The 15,001-nt window shown below is 45.5% G+C and overlaps 1 protein-coding gene across 1 annotated transcript in view; it reads right to left on the bottom strand.

Annotated features, from left to right (window-relative positions):
- Positions 1 to 15,001, bottom strand: part of CACTIN (cactin, spliceosome C complex subunit) — a 143,306-nt gene that overhangs the window by 110,036 nt on the left and 18,269 nt on the right. The window contains exon 3 of the mRNA XM_018570474.1: positions 8,994 to 9,139. Coding sequence (XP_018425976.1) covers positions 8,994 to 9,139 — 146 coding nt within the window. The remainder of the gene's footprint in view (positions 1 to 8,993; positions 9,140 to 15,001) is intronic.

The raw sequence follows: 15,001 nt of genomic DNA, 5'->3' as shown, positions 1-15,001 counted from the left end.
TATATATATATATATATATATGGTGAGAAAAGCAGTTTTCAGTTTTGGCCTGACAAATTTTGCTGCAGGAGGTGCGTTGTGGTGCCATTCATTTCAATGGATCCCAAATGCACCTCCCATTTGGAGTGTGATCGCCTGCACTGGAACGTTCCAGTGCAGTGTGATTTTTTTTTTAAATTGCATACCGTTTTTTCCTGAAGTAAACTATGTTTGTAACGCTGCATTTGTGTATTTTATTTTAAATAAAAGACTTATTTTTTTTAAATTTAATACGATTTAAAATTATTAAAAATCGGCTAACTACAGCCCTACCATGAACTTACACCAGAACAGTTCCCCTGAAAGTCCCCTGTAAAATAGCTATTAACAAGGTCAAACCGTGATCTACCCCACGTTGCAGAAATGCAAGAATTCTGCTCACAGAGAAAAAAACACGGACACAGACCCTCCGCCTCACAACAGGCAAAGTATGCCTTCCACGTGCGATGGTATATCTTCCAATGAACAAATATCTGGATTCTGGCTTTACCCATTTCAGCACCCCGCGATTGATTCAACCTGAAGGTACATTACTAGGGATGCACCGATACCGGTATTTTGGTACCGAGTAAGATTACCGATATTTTTTTCCCGGTACTCACCGATACCAAATACAGAGTACCGGAAGTCTCATTCAGGAAGCCAGGCGGCGTGTAATGACTCGCCACCTGGCTTTCTGATTTGCGGGGAAGCCGGGCAGCGTGTAAAGACTCGCCACCCGGCTTCCCAATTAACCAGGAAGCCCATGCTTCTCGTCACTATGCGACGAGAAAGCATGGAGCCGGTTTGCTGACCAATCATGGAAGCCCGGCGACGTGCAATGACGCGGTGCTCTGCTTCCTGATTGGCCGGGAAGCCGGCTCTATGCTCCCTCGTCGCTTTTTACAGCAGACCTGGACTCTTTATCTGTTCATGGATAAATAAGCATGCCCACCAATCTCTAACTACAGAGGGGCATACAGTAATGAAGAGATCGAGGCCATATTGTTACCCTCAGACACAGCAAGAGCGTTTGGCACAGATACAGCTGCAGATCTCCTCAAGGAGGTAAGAAGACTGAGAAAGAAACGTGTTGATCTCAATTGCATGGCCAGACTCTGTCTGAATATTACAGAGCAAAGAAGATACCCAGGGGCTTTCGAATTACCAATCAGCCCACTATTGGCTGTCAAAGACCCGAATTCTGAGAAAAATGGTGTGAGATCTCCACACAGAACTCCCTCAGCTATTTGCTCCTAGTGATTGAGGAGGTCAAGGTACATCTTTGCCAGATCAACCATGAAATTACAGCAGTGGAATTATCACTGAACGAGAAATCTATTGACAAGGATACCCTGGCTGCAGACCTAAGGAAGATTGAATCTGACGTCTCAGCATACACTGACCAACAGCGACAAATCAAATAGAATACATTTCGTCAAGTCAACCAAGACTACCAGGAAGGTAGATCCCTGGCTTACCGGCAGTAACGGAAGAAGCAACAGATCGATCAAAGAACAAGGGGTCGCCCAAGGCAAAGCCCTTTCTTTCTCCCCTAACAGATTTGATCTTTTTGTGTTCGAGATTGAGACGTTCAGGTATGAGCGATTGCTCAAACTCCACACCTATGTTCAGAGTGAAGAGCAAATTCACACCACCAGGCAACTTCCATTCCATTGAAAGTTACACTAGGACTCTGAAACATGAAGTCCTCACTATTGCCACTGGTAAGTGCAGGGCCCATACCAATCTTAACAGAAGAATTTGCTGCCCTTAAAGGAACTTAAGCAGGATTTGTTGTCATCATTACCAGACCTCTGCAACACAAGAGCTGGAGACCGAAGCCAACAAACGAGTGAAACTCTCGTCGCCCGAGACAGCCAAAACTCCTTGTCCAGTGACAAGGGAGATTTGTCCCACAGCAACAAGATGTCCCTCTGTAGAATCCTGGTGTGATGTTGCGCGTAAGGCACCGCCTCGAAGGAGGCTACCATGAGGCCCAGCACCTGCATGCAGAAGCGGATAGTCGACCAACGACGAGACCGTAATGGCCTGACGTGAATGCAGAGTTTGAGAAGTTTTCCCAGAGGGAGGAAAACCCGGGCCAGAACAGTGTCCAGAATCAGACCTAGATACTCCAGGACGAAGGGATGAGACAAGCAGGACTTCCGGAATTTCAGAATCTATCTGAACTCCTCCATGGACCGTAAGATCCACCACCAGAGAGGAATGTGACTCTGCTTTCAAGAGAAGGTCGTCTGGATACCCCACAATCAAGATTGTCCGGCAGCATAACGCCAGAACCGGGGCCAACGACAGACCGAAAGGCAGAGCCACAAACTGGAAGTGTTCCTTCCCCACCGCAAACCGAAGAGAACGCTGATGGGAGTGACAAATGGAGACATGAAGGTAGGTATCCTTGATGTCGATTGAAGCCAGCAGTTCCCCCTGATGGAGACAAGCCACTACGGATCTGATAGATTCCATCCGAAACCTGTGTACCCGCACAAAGGTGTTCAATCGTTTGAGATCCAGGATGGGCTGAATCCCCTCTTTCTTGGGCATGGTAAACAGATTTGAATAAAATCCTTTGAACCTCTCCGAGGAGGACACCACCCCTTGAGACAAGAGGTACCGCCACCACGCGGTGAAGATGCGCAAGTCGGAGAGAGGCGCCTGTTGGGGGGAAAAAACCTGTCCCTGTGACGAGACAAACCAAAAGAAACCAGCTCCCGCACCCAGGTGTTGGAAATGCGAGACAACCAAAGATCCGCAAACAACTGAAGACGACCCCCCACTCTGGAACTCAGAAATGGGGGAAGACCTTCATGCAGAAGGGGGCTTGGAAGACTTAAAGCGACATTAAACCCTCAGATTTTTTTGACATAAATACTGTAATGTGTGCCTTACTGTAATCCATGGTTGTTTCCCTTCTCTTTGCTGCTCTTCCTTTTAAATCCTTCTCTCTTCTCATGCTGGGGGAGAACTTCCCTTTGCAGCTGAGTGCCTCTTCCTGTAGTGCTGGCTCAGGTTGTGAACCTACACACAGACACCATGTATCCATTCCAGAGACAAGGCAGTTTGCTGCAAAACAGAAGTTCTGCCCAGCATGAGAAGAGATACGGATTTAAAAGGAAGAGCAGCAAAGAGAAGGGAAACAACCATGGATTACAGTAAGGCACACATTACAGCAGGGGTGCCCACAATTTTTTGTATTGAGATCTACTTTTCAAATGAGGAGCCCAACGAGATCTACCAACGATCTACCTCCCTCCTGCGTTCTGAAGTCAATATCACCTCAGCCATGAACCCCCCCGCCCGCAGTGCATTCGCCTGCACCAAATTCCTGCGTTCTGGTCTGGTCCAGTGCGATCGGAAAAAATGCTGCATGCGCTATTTTTTTCCGATCGCATTGGACTGGAATGCAGACATTGTGGTTTCAGCGTTTTGGTGACTTGAATTCACCACCACGGCCCAGCCCAGAACACAGGGGGAGTTTACCATGCGGTACAGTGCGTTCCAGCAGCTAAAGACGCTGGAACGCACTGTACTGTAACTTGTGTAAATAAACCCTAAATACCGTTCTAAAACATTGCATTCTTTGATTCAGGCATTATCTGCGTTCAGGTGAGGGAGGGGGCGTGGCAATGCATTGAAGTTAATGTCACCATAGCCATGCCCCCCACCCGTATTGCATAACCTTCACCTGAACGCGTGGCACATTTTTGCAGATCGCACTAGACCGGAACACAGGCACTAATGGGCCACGCGTTCGGGTGATCGCCCCCTGAACGCAGGCAACCGACCAGAGTGCAATACAGTGCGTTCCAGTGCCTGACCGCTCTGAAACGCACTGTTTGTGGTGTGAACCAGCCTAATTCACACCATCCTCAGTGTGTTCTGGCGCTATTGTGGACGGAACGCACTGGATCGCATTGCGGCCGGCTCAGTTTGTTGTGTGGTGGGAGGGGGTGTGGCAGTGTGTTGAAGTGAATGGCATCGCAGCCACGCCCTTCGACCGCAATGCGATCGGCCACACGGAAACACACATCAGTGCCTGCGATCCGGTCTAGTCAGAAAAAATGCTGCTAGCACTATTTTTTTCTGACCGGACCGCAGGCATTGATGTGCCTTTCGTTTCCGTGCGGCAGATCGCATTGCGGCCGGAGGGCATGGCTGCGGTGCCATTCACTTCCAACACATCACAACACCCCCTCCCACCCCACAACAAACTGAGCCGGCCGCAATGCGATCCGGTACATTCCGGCCACAATAGCGCCGGAACACACTGATGATGGTGTGAAGGAGGCTTTAGAAGTCTTAGCTGTGCAGCCCCTTAACTATACTGTCAGATCCCACTCAAGCCAATAGCCTACCTGCTTCTGGCTCTTCAGGTGTGGTCCCAACGTGCTTGATGCTGCAGACTGGAGCAGGTCAGAGGTGTCCAAAGTTATGGGCGGGGAGGGGCCAGTCAAACGTGCACACTGAGAGGGAGGAGCAGCCGATGCCACTACGTGCGGGAGGCAATGATTATTGGACGCTGACGAAGACGGAGGGGCGGGCCGAGTGTGTGGACAAAGTGTGTCTGTGTCTGTGCGGGTAGAGGCGGCCACCTACGCTACGTGCGGTAGGAAAGGTTATTGGCCGCTTCAGACAGGAGGGGAGAGACGAATGTGTCGGATGCTTTAGCGTCTGACACATTCGGGTACACGGAGCGTGGGACAGGGAGTCGACCCGCGATCTACCAGCGATAGCTTTGCGATCGACTGGTAGATCGCGATCGACCTTATGGGCACCCCTGCATTACAGTATTGTTTCATGTAAAAAAATCTGAGGGTTTAAGGTCACTTTAAGTTGCCAGGGACGCTTGGTGGCTTGGGAAGGGGGAGGCTTGGACAACTTTGTGCCCTACTCAGAGAACAGAGGGGGCCAAAAAGACCGCTTATGAGCAGAGAAGGAAGGACCAGGCTTCTGACATTGTTCCTTAGGCTTCCTAGCCTGAGGTAGAAAGTACTCTTACCGCCCGTCAGATCCTTAATGATCTCATCCAGCGTAGCCCCTGTAAAGGGAAGCTCTGCCAGAGCCTTCTTGGGATTTAATCAGCCAACGGCGCAGCATCCAAAGCCGAAATGCAAACGTACTTCAGGCACTGCACTGTTCCGCCACCTCAACATAGGAGAGAGGAACGCTTTCTCCTGGGAGGTCCTGGTGCAACATCTTCGCCCATTCCATCAAGGTCTGAGAGACCAAAGCCAAGGCCAAAACCGGACGCATGAGAGCACCTGAGACGGAACACATACTTCCTATCAATGGGATCCCGAAAAAGGAGAATCTTCCACCGGAATGACAGTAGCTTTGTTTAGGAACGAGACCAAAGGATCCACCGTCGGAGGACACACCCACTTAGTAAAAAAAGGCTCCTCAAACGGATAGCGAACAGAAACGCTTTGGAACCAAGAAAGACTAAGTCGGTCCATAAGTCCTGAACCATAAGTGTGGCCGCCGACTCTTCTCTTCCTGAATCCGGCTGGGAAGAATCCCCCTGGGTTCGGATGAGTCGACCCGCAGAAATCTCCCCCTCCTCTTCCGACTCCCCCAAAAGAACAGGAGAAGGCGACAGCAGAGTGCACTTCCTAGGAGGCCTCTGTGTCAACACGTGTTCAACGTGAGTCCTAAAACCGTCAATAGTGAACGAAAACACTTCTAAGGACAGCACAGTACCCACGGTACTGACCACCCCCACCGAGGACCCCGAGGGGAGAAATAGCGACTGGGAAAGGGGCGCACGTGTACAGGCCGCACAGAGGGGAAAGGGAAGCATCCACTAAAGGAAGCCCGCAGCCCTCACAAGGCATCACAACACACACACCAACGCACAACCGATTTTTTACATAAGTTGCTTATTTACAGTTTTGCTTTACTTAACTTTTTTTACCATTTCATAAAAATGGCGCAATTTAAATTTTACAAATATTAACTCAATACAGTTTATCTTTTAGATTTAGTCGGAAAAGTATTTGTTTTGGCCACTGATACTGATTTTAGTTTGCTTTCATCCATTTGTGTATTTTTCATTGATTTAATATTGATTTGACAAACATTTTCATAATTATCGCAGGTCCTACAAAATTAATTGCTTTTTATTTTACGTGAAGGAATTTTTATCCACTATAAGGTTAATTGGTAAAGTGTGGAGATTAACCAAAAGTCTACTGGGTATTTCTATGTTTACAATATATACTCCACTATGGGAAAATGGGGAAGTGTATCAGGTGTGCAAACTGCAGGGTTTTGGGGTGTGGAAACGAGCGGGGATTTTGACATTCACACAAAATTATGATCAAGGTACATTACGATCATTTCAGTATTTACAAATGTTGTATTCATTGTCAAATTTCCAGTTTGATAAATACTTACAACTGACATTACTGTACATTCTGGAATAGGTGATGTGTGTATCAGTTCGAATATGGTGATAGATATGTTTTTTCAAGTAACTGTGACAAGGGGGTGATTTCAAGAATGTGCTTACATTTATTACCAGGGGTTTTATGTAAATCACCCTTGAAATGTTAAGAGGGGTGGGAATTGGATTTGGGACCACTGGAGGATACTCTTTGGAAGGAGGCGCTGCCATCAATCCAACTAGTTTCACCATCTGCTTCATACAGGCTAACACAACTCTACATTCTGAATTATACATTCAAAATTAGTTCAATTCAGTGCAATCAATCACCAACAATTATTTCAGCTCACCATGCTTACTCTCAGCCAATCAGTCCTCCAGCCACTTGCATGCAATCTCTCTCCCTCCTTCTCTTCCCTCAGCCGCCTGACCCGGTCACAGCCAATCAATCAACTCCCTCACTCGCTCGCTCCTGTTTCTGAAAGCTCAGCCGATAGAGGATCTCGTTACTAGTCTCTCTCTCTCTCTCTCTCTCTCTCTCTCTCTCTCTCTCTCTCTCTCTCTCTCGTTCAGTCACCTGCTCCAATCTGATCCTCCGTTCAGCTCTCGATCCCCCCTCATGCGCGCATCTGCAGGACCAGACGTTCTCTCCGCTCTGACGCCGCTCATGTATCAGAAATCAAAAATCTCCATGGTTGCAGAACAAAAACTTCACTCCATGAAGAAAGAGACATTTAATAAGTGAGTTCTGTGCAGCTTTTGAACTACCGCTGCCTAAAAATATAATGTGATATGTCAATGTCCGTGTTCTTCATCATATCCTATAGGTGCTGCAAACACCACATCAGTGCTGATGAATCCACAGTGAGCAAACTGTAACTTCAATGACACCTACACTCACCAGAGTGACACCTAATAAACTACAACATTGTATGGCACAATGTACAGGGATTCAGATATCTTTTTTCTCCTAGGAACCCTTTCGCACATGCATTCCATTCAGGTCCGCATGTCAGCTTTTCAGGCACATCTGATCAGAAGCCCAGTGTTAGTCTATGGGCAGCTAGATCTAATTAGTCAACACCCGCAGCAAGGGCTGAAACATGTCAGCAGTTTTTTGTATGCTGTTTGTTCTCCCTTACATGCATTAGATTTATTGCCTTGCCTACCTGACTTCTCAAAATTGGCCACAAGATGGTGCTAAGAAAATATCTCTATTTACAGTGAACTTTGACTACCTTTCCTTTAAAAAAAAATTCCAAACAACCTTCAGCCCAAGAAGAAATTAACAAGTGCATTCTGGGAACTCAGACTCCATCTTGGAACCGAGGCGCGGATCTAATGCCATCCTGAGCCAATGTTTGGAGTAAACACCCAGATTCCCCATATGGCAGCATCGCTGGTAGGGACGGACTTGTTTATCTTTATATTTGTGAGCTATCACTCTATTTATATGTTCATATATTGATTGTATGTTTTCATGTTCTTTTTCACCTGTTTCACCCACCCTGTTTTGTTAATAAGGCTTCAAGATTTCATCAAGTTTGGCTTATTGCAGAATAAGAGGGTTTAGCTGCATGTCAAGCTATATACAGGCCATATACAGAAGACTGTTTATGCCATTTTAAAATAAAGCATTTATTAGGATGATTGCTGTATCGGCTACCAGTTTCTACATGTATACCATTAAGAATGCCACTAGGAAATTGACCCAGTTTAAATACATTAAGACAGTAACAACTTATGAGATTAAGAACTTAATTTTCTATGACACGAGAAAGTTAACTGTAAGAGTAAAGAAACATGTAAATAATATTAAAAAAGGGTTCTGAGAAACATAGTATATCTCAGCATTTTAAAAAAGTCCATAAAGACCTGAAGAATATGAAAATGAGAAGGTAGTGTGAGGTGGGGAGGAGGTGCAGCGTGTGTGGAGCTGTGTACAGGGCCAACTGATCGGAAGCCGATTAATCGATTATTGAAAAAGTTGACAACTTTTTCACCTCATTGTTCTCCTTTAAAGGAGAAAAGGATCTCTGCACACTGTGCTCTACAACTCTGCACTTTTGGAATTCTTTACTTTGCTTGTCATTCGTTGAGTGTGGGTGTCACTGGCGATACAGTTTACTCACAGTGGATTCATCAGCACCTACTTTGCAACACCTACTGGATATTATGAAGAACACCAATATAGTGTATGGACTTTTTATGAATTAATCCACTGCTGTCATTTAATTGAATAGTGATTTATGATTTTTTGTGTTTCTTTTTATATTTGTTGTAATAATATTTATCTTTACATTTGTCAAGGGGTTTTCAGTAGCACTGTATTTTGTCATCACAATATCGCTGCATCAGTAAGGACCGCCCTGCCCAGAGAGGAAGCGAAGATGAAGAGGTCCCTCTGGTACCTCAATCACAAGACTAGCTGAATGGAATTACAACTCATTTAGCAGCAGTTTGCCTGCACGCCAGCTTTCATTGAACTACATTAATATGCAAAATCTAGATAACAGTCAATACAAAAGCCACTCGATTTCTATAGAATTAAGATAATTACAAAACAGACCTGAGTTTTGCTTGTTGAAGATGAAAATTGTCTTCCTGTTCCTCCCAAGTCTTAAAGTGCTCAGCTTCTTTTTCTCGCTGTAGCATCTCCAGCTCCTGCTCTCTCATAGCTTTTTCTCGTTCACGTTCTAAACGTAGCTGTTTCACCTTTCAAAGAAAGTATATTTGAATAAACATGATATAAGAAAAACATGAAGGCTGCTACTGCTCACCTACTTAAAATGGTTGCCTCAAAAGTCGCCGGGAGTCTGTTTAAACAGCCCCGATGCTGGCGACGTACACTGTACGTCGTCAGTCACGAAGGGGTTAAAGCATAACACCTACTTTTTATTTGTTACATATTCCCATTCGCATAGCATATTTAACAAAAAACAAACAAAAAAAGCTGCCTACCATTTTTGCGTGTACCTAGCTCTCCATTGCTATGTAATGTTATGGAGGGGGCTGTGGAGTTATGTTTACCATACCTGTAACCCATGTATTGCGCTAGCAGATCTTATCAGTTTTAATTTAGATTTGAACATTGTCTGTTCTAACAAGAGGTTAAATATCTCAAGGCTTAGATGGTGCATTGTATGTTAATACACTTTCGTTCAGTTTGTCCCATATTTTGTAACTCTAATTCCACTTTGAAATTGTTCAGAATACCTTTCAGTCCTTGGCTTTAAAGAAACCAGAAAAGGGAAACATACAGTAATGCAGAAAAACTCAGGCCTTATCAAAAAGGAACAAACATAGATCACAATAGGGCTGCAACATCGAGATAATCGATGATTGAAAAAGTTGTCAACCTTTTCAATCATCGAATAATCGGCTTCTGATTAGTTGGCCCTGTTCACGGCTCCACACATGCTGTGTGCCGCACCTCCTCCCCACCTCATGCTCGCCGCTGCCAGACCCGCCTGCCCGCATACACACGCCGCACATTCTCCCCGCTTCACGCTCGCCGCCCACATCCACGATTGGCACAGGGACGCGGAGAGAAGAAGTAAGGGGGAGCGGGGGCGGGGGGATGACAGCCGCCGATAGACAGGCCCGATCTCAGAAGCAAGTTGCTGGAAGACTGCTCAGGTAAGCCTACACTTTCCCAAACATGGTGCTCTATAATGTATTGCTGGGATTTGTATTCCCATATAGCTGATGGTACATTGGGCTGTATATTATACATGGGAATACAAATCCCAGCAATACATTATACACTTTATTGTATAATGTATTGCTGGGTTTTGTAGTCCTCTATAGCCGGTGCCATTCTGCATTCATTGCTGTATAATTTTACACTTTCCATTTCACTATATTGCACACCACACTTTTTTTTTTTTTACATTATACACTTTATTGTATAATGTATTGCTGGGTTTTGTAGTCCTCTATAGCCGGTGCCATTCTGCATTCATTGCTGTATAATTTTACACTTTCCATTTCACTATATTGCACACCACACTTTTTTTCTTTTTTACTTCCACCGCTCCAAGCTTGCTCCTGTAATGGACTACAATCTCAATACAAACTAGTAGTCCCATCACTGGAGCCATTTTAAAAAATCTATTTTATTTTTTATCCGATTAACCGATCGAACTTAATAATCGGCTAACTAATCGGCTAACTAATCGATTTTGAAAATAATCGTTAGCTGCAGCTCTAGATCACAATCCCTGTAAAGGGAATATATGTAGTTTGCTAGGTGTTAATACAATTCTTCGAGGTGGACCCCTTCTCACCCCCTAAAAACAATAGCATAAAAATATGATAATGTGCACAAACAAAAAAAACAGTGAGAAAAGGAAAGACTCCCCTGCAAGAACTTCAGAGAGAGCATTGTGTAGTAAAGTAGATACATACAGGCTAAGAGTTCAGCATGAGGAGCAACCAGTGGAGATTATTATTATACAGGCTTTATATAGCGAAAACAGTTTGCGCGGCGCTTTTAAAGACATTAAAATCACAATACAGTTCAAGACAAGATGGCAAGGAGAGGGCTTACAATCTAAAAGGAAGGTGTCTGGGGATTAATTGTTTGAAGACAAGATGGTTGAGTGTTTAGTTTGAGGTGGGATAGGCTTACCTGAAGAGATGAGTCTTAAGGGATTGCCTAAAGGCAGTCAGACTGGGAGATAGACCGACAGGTTGGGGTAAAGAGTTCCAGATGACGGGAGAGACTCTAAAGAAGTTCCGGAGACGAGCATGGGAGGAGTTGACAAAGGAGCTGAAAAGCAGGAGGTCTTTGGGAGAGCGGAGGGGACAGTTAGGGTGATACTTTGAGACTAGGTATGATATATAGCCGGGGGCAGAGTTGTGGATGGCTTTGTAAGTCCTTGGTAATATTTTGAATTTTATCCTTTGGGCTATTGGAAGCCAGTGCAGGGATTGGCAAAGGGGGGTTACAGACACTGAGCAGTTTGTTAGGTGAATGAGTCTAGCAGCTGCATTCATTATAGATGGAAGGGGGGATAGCCTGTGTAGTGGTAGGCCAATGAGGAGGGAGATGCAATAGTCAAGACAAGAGATAACAAGTGAGTGAATTAGTAATTTTGTGGTTTTATTGGTGAGGAAGGGGCATATTTTGGAGATGTTACGAAGGTGAAGGCGGCAGGATTTGGATAGTGATTGGATGTGGGGAAGAAAGGTGAGGTCTGAGTCAAGGATGACAGCTAGGACCTTGACATGGGAGGGTTGGATAGCGGTGTTATCAATCTCACAGGAAAAGTTGGGGGAAGGTGCACGGGCAGGAGGAAATATCATGAGCTCAGTTTTTGAACAGTTGAGGTTTAGTAAGTGTCGTGACATCCAGACTGATATGTCAGTTAGTAGATTAGCGACATGCAAGGATACTGAGGGGGCAAGTTGTGGAGTCTAAGGACAGAGCCTTGGGGGGACCCCTACAGAAAGAGGAAGAGGAGGGGAGGAGTACATTTTTTAGGTGACACTACAGGAGCGCTTAGATAGGTAGGAGGAGAACCATGAGAGAGCAGAGTCTTGTAGGCCAAACGAGGGGAGCTTTTTGAGGAGCAAGTGGTCAACAGTGTCAAAAGCAGCAGAAGGGTCTAATCGCAAGAGTAAGGAGTAGTGGCCATTGTTTTTAGCAGTTAGTCATTAGGGAGTTTTAGGTGGGTGGTTTCAGTGGAGTGTAGGGGGCGAAAGCCGGACTGTAAGGGGTCGAGAAGGTTATCAGCGAAGTGTCGGCTCAGGCGGCTGTAGAAAAGGCTTCTAGGAGTTTGGAGATGAATGGGATAAATTAGTTTGGTCTGAGATTGTTGAGGTTGGTAGGGTCCACTGAGGGGTATTGAGGTGACTAGTGCATGCTTTAGAGGGAAGGGAAAGATGCCAGGAGAGAGTGAAAGATTACTCTGATACTCTGATGGAAGTCCACTGAACATAAAAAAGCCACATACTGGAGAAAAAAAAAAAGCTAACAGGACAGTATCCACTATACTAAAGTGTGTCTATCCCTCAGTGCTAGAGAATGTCCTGTACAGTGACTATATGGACAAGTGAAGTTCTTCCCTAACATGGGAGGAACTACTAAAGCTAAGGAAGATAGGATAGGAAAACAGGAGAGGTCCTGCTAAAGTCAAGCCTTGGGAGGACAGGGAATCATGACCTCCTCGGCCAATATGGGGCGATGAGAATCAGTTTGCACAGACCCACCCTGATCTTCTTGAGAACACTTGGAAGCAGGACCTAAGGAGGGAAGGCTTAAGCTAGAGAGAACAAGTAGCTGCACACCACAAATAAATCCACCTGTGGCAGCCCCCACTTATTAGACAAGAAGAAGGTCCTGACTGAGACCATACACCCTGTAACTAGGTGGAATCCGCTGAGTACGTCTGCCATACCCTTTAAGTATAATGTTGGAGGCAGACAAATCGTCCAAATAGCTACAGCCCAGAAAACTGATAAGACCAATAATACTGCAGGGTCTCAGACTTGGTGCCCCCTCAATTTCTCAGAAAGGCCACCGATGTGAGATACTAACCTATTTGCCATATACCTATGGGGTAGGGTTAGACCCAGAGTAGGGTAAGGGTATTCTTAGGGTTAGGGGAAAAGACTAGGGTTTGGGTAGGGCTGGGGATAGAGTCATGGTTAGAGAAAGGGTAAGGAGGGATAAGTACGCCCTGCCACTATCCTTGTAAGGACCACCATACATAATGAGCACCATCACCTCAATGAAGGCGTGAATAAATACCCTAGAGCAGGGATGTCCAAACTGCGGCTCTCCAGGTGTGGTGGAACTACGAATGCCATGAGGCTTTGCAAGATTCTCACAGCCACAGACATGACTCCCGGAGAGAGATGCTTCATGGGATTTGTAGTTTCACCACAGCTGGAGGGCCGGAGTTTGGACATCCCTGCCCTAGAGGGATAGCTCTCGGGCCTACCCATGCAGAGGTAATGCCACCCAGGAGGGGGTCTCATCTACTGGGAACTTAAAAGGACATGTCTAGGCTGTAAGAGTCCCTGATCCCTGATGTGAAGAGTGAGCCTCTGCAGAGACATTGAAAAGAGTATGAGCCCAAACAACTGCTGGCATAGCAGATGACAAACACCTAAAGGAAATCCCAAAGGGTGCTCTAAGAAAAGTATGGATTGACACATATAAAAGATATAACTATACCCAGTTAAGATCCAGCTCAAATTCATGAATGAACAGTTATGCAGTAAAAAAGGAAAACAAAAAGACATCTAACCAAAGAACCTATACCCTAGCTTAACTAGATGAATTAGCCTCCATGTCCTTCACATGTATCAGGGCAGAGTCTGACTCTAGGCTGAAAGGCAGGGCCCTGAACAGAAAAGAAAGAATGGGATCCCGAGCATAAACAGCAAAGCAAAGAAGCAACTGGTGAACCAGTTGAATGGGCACCTATCAGTAAAAGTCTATAGATGTCCAGTGAAGTTGAGGGAGCACTGTCCTGATTATAGAAGGAGGTCCCCAAAAGTCTTCCTCCTACCCTGGGCTGGCTGCTAAAGGAAGAGGGGCTAAATGGCAGGCTTCCCTAATTCTCTTCCTTTATGCAGGACCCTCTAATGCAGTCTCTAGTCTGGGGTGTTTCTACAACAAGACCACTAGGGGGCCATCTCACATCTACTAGTCTGCTGTACTTCCCAGGACATTGTAAAAGCACTGGCCACAGTATCAGTACCCATTGGAAAGGATACAACATAACCTGCTCTACAAAGCCATATCCTTTGACAAGGACCTGAACCAGACCACTCTGAATAACTTAAACAAAGTGGTACTACGGGCAGTTAAGCCTACCAATATAACGGATGCATATGCCATGAAATCAACTGTTTACAGATAAGCTGAGCTGATTCCAAGTAAAAATTTAGAGAACTTGTGAACAGAAGACCAGGTGACGATCTACGAATCTACAGAGCAGATGCCTAAAGTTTAAGAGGCACTGATGGAACTAGTAGAGTAAACATTTACCAGGGGATAAGGAGTCTTACTCATGACATGGTAAGTATGCATTATCCCCGTCAAGGTTAAGTCTAGCAAACGTGAAGAGAGATGCAGGGAGCCCCTGCGAGGCCTAAAAAAAAAAAAAAAAAAATCGAGAATACGATAGTCATAAGGAAGCTGTAACCGGAAGCCCTAACCACATCCAAACAGTGAAAAGCACCTTGAGATGCATCAGAGCCGCATAAAAGGAAGGCAAAATAATAACTCCATTCAGATGGAAGGAGGACACCACTCAAGGCAAAAAGGATTCCTATGGTCTGAACAACCTAATCCTTGTAAAATGGAAAACGAGCCTGTGGGCTGGTTCTCTCTATCCCTAGACCCTAAGTAACAGAGGTGGATGGGAAAAACAGACTCTACTAGGTTCCCAATATAAGGGCTACCTACAGGGCTCCCTCTGCGGTTCGTGCCTACCAGTGTTTGAAAGGAGATACAAACATAGGAGATGAGTAAAGTGTCACGCTGGGGGGAGGAAGAAGAGAAAAATTCTTCAAAAGTTTGAGCCAACCCAAAAAAGGAAGGGGACACTTGGGGGGGGG

This window comes from Nanorana parkeri, unplaced genomic scaffold, assembly GCF_000935625.1.
Source record: "Nanorana parkeri isolate BGI_ZX_2015 unplaced genomic scaffold, ASM93562v1 scaffold1538, whole genome shotgun sequence".
Lineage (NCBI taxonomy): Eukaryota > Metazoa > Chordata > Amphibia > Anura > Dicroglossidae > Nanorana > Nanorana parkeri.
The sequence above is the reverse complement of the archived record's forward strand: the minus strand, read 5'-3'. Positions and strand labels throughout refer to the sequence as shown.